Consider the following 5,784-nt stretch of genomic DNA (forward strand, 5'->3'; position numbering starts at 1 on the left):
TCCACAAAAAGTAAGTACGAAACGCGTAGGCGAGCGTGTAGTCCGTATGGGGTGTCACCTACGCCTCTTTCACGGCACATTAATCAATCACTAATGGCTGTGAATGATGGTATAGATGTAGATATGGATAGACTGCTAATTATTATCATCCAGTGGGATCCAAGGTCAGAGATAGATATAATTGGATACATGTTTGCTTAATGTTATATGTTTGAAGAAGTCAATGAACTGTCAAAGGAGATATATTTATAGATATTTATTACGGTTGGGAGGGTCACACTTTATTCCTCAGAAGGGAAACATGGATTCACCCAAATGTAATTATTACTTTTTGATTTGATTAGAAAATAATGAACTTTCAATGAGGGGAATGAGCAGTGTTCCACTTTTTACTCTTTCCATTTGTTTCACAGACTGCTTTCCAGCACTGACACTCACAAAGTTCCTGAAAGTATTAATCTGTGATGTACGCAAACCTATAAATATTGGACTAAACCCCCTCTATCCATCACTGACATTTCTCTTTTTATCCTATTATAATAATAATAAAACTTTCATTGTGCTACTTTACTACACTTTTTTTAGTATTAGGGGGGAAACCTCAAAATAAAACACCTCCCTTTCTTGGGAGATATCTAAGATAGTTATTTTTGACTAAAATCATTCATTCTTCAGTGTTTTATCAATTCTTCAAGGCGCTGTCCAACACTGAACTTAACAGGACCCTAGAGAATAGAAATAGATTATGCATTTTCCATTCATAGGATGGAAACAAAGGACTAGGCAAGGCTTTTGTACGAGTACTCGTATTATTTGTGAAACCCCCAACCCCTCAAAAACGCACCCACTCGAGCAGCACCACCCCCTAATCGGGCAGAACCACTGTCCTCACCCGTCACTCCCGCCTGCCCCGCCAGCCCCGCCACCACCATCGCCCATTGTGTGCTATGAAGTGTGCGCATTGTAATGTGCGTTAATAAATTTGATTTTAGATTCTCTCGAACCATCAACTTTAAAGTGTCGCTCTCCAGCCGCCACTCGGCTCTCGGTTCCCGTTTTTATCAGTTTAATGGGCGGGTCGTAATGCAATTTGTGCGTCGCCCCGCCACCCGCCACCCGACAACACCCCGTCCCCTGCCTACTGTCTACTGCCTCGTGCCTCCTGCCTCCTGCCTCATGCCTCGTGCCACCAGAAAACCCCCTTCCCGGCAAAGATATGTCCGGGCTGCTGTGTAAAGCAATTTTGATAAATTTATGGGGAATACGCTTTCATGATAAGCTAATTAAATTCAATCGCTGTAACCAACTTTGCCAAAAACCGAACCGAAATGCTACTCCTATTCCCATTCCTACTCCCACTCCCAGCCGCTCTTCTGCCTCCACCTCACAGGCCCTCCTCCTGTGTGCCTGTGTGCCTGTGTGCCTGTGTGCCTACTGCCGCCTGGATGTCGGCTTGGTCTGGTTAAAGCTCAGCGATTGTTTCCATATCGTTGGGCAAACTAAAGTGAAAAAATTAGCGACAAGCGAGTGGCTTTGGTAATGGCAGAAAAAATGAAGAGAAACCCAAACAGAGAGGAAGATATGGTAATAGAGGCAAGCAGAAAAAAACTATTCCCCCCAGTCCTCAAATCATTGGTTCTCTGACTAAACACAAGACAAAGACAAAGTCAATAATGGAAACTAGCTCAAAAAATAGAGCAAGCAGAAGTTCAGTAATAAAACGCGTTTTGAATGGACTACAAGAACAATCATTCACTAATTTTTTTCTATAAGAAGAGCATAATTTATTCAGGGCAGTGTCGGTTTAAGGGATCGTTCACTGAATGCAAACGAATGGCTTGAGCACACATGCATATGATATATATATCAGTAGAAGATGAAAGACTATATAAGGAAGGAATCCATTCTTCAAGACAAGACCAAGTAGCAGGTCCTCAAGGGAATGTCAAATGGCCAATGATTGGTTCTATCTTGCAGTTCTTTCAAACCAAGAAGAAATCTTCAAGGATTTGAGAAGAGTACTGTAAACTATTCCACTGTCCATTACGGAAGTAGTTTAATAACCGTTTTGTAGAACTTTTCGAGAATACTATATGGTTCATTCACTCACTCGGGCTGTGTTGGGCGGTACCTCTTGGGCGGTGACACTTAGGCGTCATTGTCTCTACTCATATCAATTGTAGGATCTATTTATTTCTTGGGGACTTGAGGATCATCGTGTGCTGTATTGTATGGTAGAAAACAGCAAGAGTTCTACTAAGTATGTGCCTGAAACACTGCTGTGCTATTGGAACAACAAGAACAGAGTTCCAGCTGAAGGCTAATCACTGCCAATTAGTTCCAACTAATTTAACCCGATCCAAATATCGGTTGAAATGAAAAACATTCGCTGTCGCGCTTAGCAGCGAATGGTTGCATGTACATGGGGCATAGTCGGGGCATATTCGTTGACGATTTGGATAAGCATTGTGTAAATGTTGTGGAAAACATGCGCCATTAACATAATTATAATTAGGCCTGACAAGCGAATTAAATTCAATTTTCATTATTTTTAATGAAGAATGCAGGAAAAAGCACACAAAACCAGACAGTGGAGGGCAGCATCACAGCGTCCCTCCCAATTTGGCCCCAAGCTGCCGAGGGGGGCTGGGCCTGGGGCTGGTCCGGGGTATGGGCCGGGGTATGGGCCGGGGTATGGGCCATGAAAAACACGACCGCATCAACATATTTATCGCATTTGGTCGAGATTGTGTCTTGTTGCATATGTTTGGGCGTTCATGCGAGAGGCTGATTTGCATATTAAATACCAAACATAAGGATAACGATGATAAATCGATCCTAATGTCGGGGCTACTGGGAATGGGAGTGGAAGTGACACTGAAACAAATGCCAGAGGCTTACCAGTTGTGACAATTTTTTCGAAATGTTCTTTACAATCAATTTTACAATATTAGAAACTGTTCAATTTCATAGGAAGAGACAGCGCACTCTGCCGAACTCTGGAACTCTGTGGTACAGTCCTTCGAGAATCTTCTAGAACTATGGGAGAAAAACATAATTTAAAAAGAAAAGGGCTGTGGCGAGTTTTTCGGTCTTGCGAACCTCTGTCGAGTGATTTAACAACTCCTTGATCTCGGCGATCTCGGCGACCTCCATGTAGCTCTCGCCGATGGGCGTCAGCTCGGTGGGCTTGGCGCCCATCTGGAGCAGATATTCCACGCAGTTGGTGTGCCCCTCCCAGATGGCGGCCAGCAGCGGTGTGATCCCGTACTTGTCCTTCTGGTCCACCACGGCCCCCATGCGAATGAAGAGCTGCAACAGCTTCAGGTGGCCAAAGTCGGCGGCGTAATGCATGGGGTAACGCATTCCCATCTGCTCGTTTACGTCGAAGTAGTTGTTCACGAAAAGAGACGCCACCTCCTCGTAAGCCCCGTTCTTGATGGTCCACACGACATCCTCAATATTTAGTTCCTCAGGCATATCTCGTTAGTTCTCCCTGTTACCCGTTAGATCTCTAGTAGTTCTACTCGTTCTTTCGTTCGTTCGTCTGTTCCGTTTCACTGCGTGTTTCGACGTTAAGGTTCCAGCCTACTCTGCACTAACTTCTAGAGCATTCCTATCGAACAATTGAAGTTCTCAGCTAACATAGTAGAATTTGTTTGCAGATTCAGTTTTATATTTTTCGTCATCACATGCACAGCTCCTGGCAAATCAAAAAATTCGAATAACCTTCAAAACCATCACTCCGATTTTTCGATTGTGCAACGAGTGAAAGCTAAATTATATACAATTTGGAAGTGAAAGTAAATTGAAATTGCAGTCATTTGGGTGAGCGGAAAGACGGCTTTCTGTGCTTTCAGTCCATCCATCTGTACTATTTGATTGTCTTTTGATTGTCCCCAGCCGAGGCTCCATACCCTATCAAGATGTCCAAGTCTTTGCAGAACATAATAAATGATCGGGAATCATTTCGGCAACGCATTCACGAGGAATTCGAGCAGATCAAGCTCAATCGTCGAAAAGCCGAAAGGACGTACGTACAGATCTATCTATCTATCACCTCAATACCCTCTGATTTCTCAATTTTTGCTTGCAGTAAGGAAAACCTCAAGCAAGAGCTCCTCAACCAGGAGACACTTCGGTGGTATCATTTCAAAAATAAGATTGAAAATCAGCGGGAAATTGCACGCAAGCGGTATGGCAACATTCCACTAGACATGGTCTGCTTTCTCAAACCGAAGGACGAGTACGAGCGTCAGGTGGAGAGAGCCAAGGAGGAGTATGCATCCATAGAATACGGAATAGAATTCCAACCTAATACACTGCTCCTATCCTTCAGGGCCGAGCTGGCATTGGAGGAGCACCGTCTCTACATGGCTGCGGCTGACCCAGCTCCAGATAAATATGCAGCGATTTCCCTTGAAAGTCCAGCAACATCTCAAAATAGCGAGATGCAGAGAGAAGCGAGCCAAGATCAGTTATTTGTGGCCGGTTCCCGTGCAGATTTGGTCAAACCTCAAGCCTCAAATCAGCATCTTAAAAAGTCTAAGAAGTAATATCCATCCGTCTCCCAATCAGCTGAAAAATTTACCTGATGTAAAATATTATTAATAAGATTTGCAGTTCGATAATTAAAAAATACTTTAGTCTTTAATCGTTGCTACAAATTAATTGATTTTGAGGATCTTTTGTGGAGTTCTGAAATGGAATAAAAGGCGAAATTTCGTTCCATAGGATTGACTGGATCAAAGCTCTTCTTTGATGGATTAGATGTGTTCCTGTATAAAAAACAAATAATCTGTATTGCGTGTAGTCTTTAGGCTGATCGGATCACTCGGAACATACGTTTTTGCTATTTCATTTATCGATGGTAGATGGTAGCCCACAAAATTTGACAGTTGTCAGGTGCGGCTGCTGCTGTTGCTGCTGTTATTTTTTGTGTTGTGTTAACCCTTCGTTAACCCCAAACGCATGTCGGGCCAGCTGGTTCTGTCCTATCCATACGTACACATGTACACATGCACATAGTACGTATCCCGCAGACCAACCACCGCCCACCGCCCACCGCACGGCTATCGCCCTCGTCCTACGACCCAGCGTTCCAGCGTCCCAAGCTGCGTCCTACGCGCCAGACGCAATTTGTATGCAAATTTCCATGAGAATCTCAACACATGCAAAAACAACAACCACACAAAGGATACAGGACCAGCAGATACAGCAGCAGCAAAAAATTGACTGAGCGTGAATGTGGGGGCGAGAGATTGGGCAACCAATTGGTTACAAATACATAATAAGAAATGGCCAAGCGTAAAGGAAGGAGGGACAGAGACCCACACCCCAAAAGTGGAAACGTAAAGCGTTGTGCAACTCGTGGAAATCGGAGGGCGCCTTAGCTGAACAACTTGAGAGGAGAGGCATGGAGAGGCGCTGCTTATCGTGAAGGACATTCATATGTAGGGCTTCCACGACCCTAAAGGGCGCTTTTCGGTTTTCAAAAGCCGTGTTTTATCTACTGGTGAGAGGGCCGAGGAATTTTCCGTGGCATCCCCAAGACCTGTTGCTGCATATCCACCATTCTTTCGATGGTTCGGCTCATGGCTCCCTACTGGTACCTACCAGACTCTCCTGCTGCTGCTCTCTCAGCATAACCTAAGATATTGAAATCGCCTTAAGTTTTTAACGACCAATTAACACTTCTTGTAATTTTCAGGATGATTGCCCACGCAGTGGACGTTAGTCACAACATCGAAGTATTCGTGGGACGTCGTCCAGGAAAATACCGAT

At 44.2% G+C, this 5,784-nt stretch overlaps 2 protein-coding genes across 2 annotated transcripts; one reads left to right on the forward strand and one right to left on the reverse strand.

Annotated features, from left to right (window-relative positions):
* LOC6597466 lies at positions 1-4,633 on the forward strand. Its single transcript, XM_026993508.1, has 4 exons — positions 1-10; positions 3,904-4,033; positions 4,097-4,279; positions 4,340-4,633. Exons 2-4 carry the CDS (start codon positions 3,927-3,929, stop codon positions 4,554-4,556), a joined length of 507 nt encoding a protein of 168 aa, XP_026849309.1. The 5' UTR covers positions 1-10; positions 3,904-3,926; the 3' UTR covers positions 4,557-4,633.
* Positions 2,910-3,616, reverse strand: LOC6597465 (myotrophin). The gene is made up of 2 exons (XM_002022595.2): positions 3,103-3,616; positions 2,910-3,039 (listed from the first exon to the last, which is right to left on the reverse strand). The coding sequence occupies exons 1-2, from the start codon at positions 3,478-3,480 to the stop codon at positions 3,034-3,036; spliced, it is 384 nt and encodes a 127-aa protein (XP_002022631.1). The 5' UTR covers positions 3,481-3,616; the 3' UTR covers positions 2,910-3,033.
* Positions 4,634-5,784: the final 1,151 nt, after the last annotated feature.

This window comes from Drosophila persimilis, unplaced genomic scaffold (genome assembly GCF_003286085.1).
Source record: "Drosophila persimilis strain 14011-0111.01,24,50 unplaced genomic scaffold, DperRS2 tig00000841-arrow-arrow-pilon, whole genome shotgun sequence".
NCBI lineage: Eukaryota > Metazoa > Arthropoda > Insecta > Diptera > Drosophilidae > Drosophila > Drosophila persimilis.

What these genes read in the sequence shown, in the direction of transcription:
- LOC6597465 (XM_002022595.2), bottom strand. Translation starts at nt 3,480, where the DNA reads ATGCCTGAGGAACTAAATATTGAGGATGTCGTGTGGACCATCAAGAAC.
- LOC6597466 (XM_026993508.1), top strand. Translation starts at nt 3,927, where the DNA reads ATGTCCAAGTCTTTGCAGAACATAATAAATGATCGGGAATCATTTCGG. An exon ending in CGTCGAAAAGCCGAAAGGAC is followed by an intron (nt 4,034 to 4,096) that starts GTACGTACAGAT and finishes TTTTGCTTGCAG; the next exon opens with TAAGGAAAACCTCAAGCAAG. An exon ending in GTGGAGAGAGCCAAGGAGGA is followed by an intron (nt 4,280 to 4,339) that starts GTATGCATCCAT and finishes CCTATCCTTCAG; the next exon opens with GGCCGAGCTGGCATTGGAGG.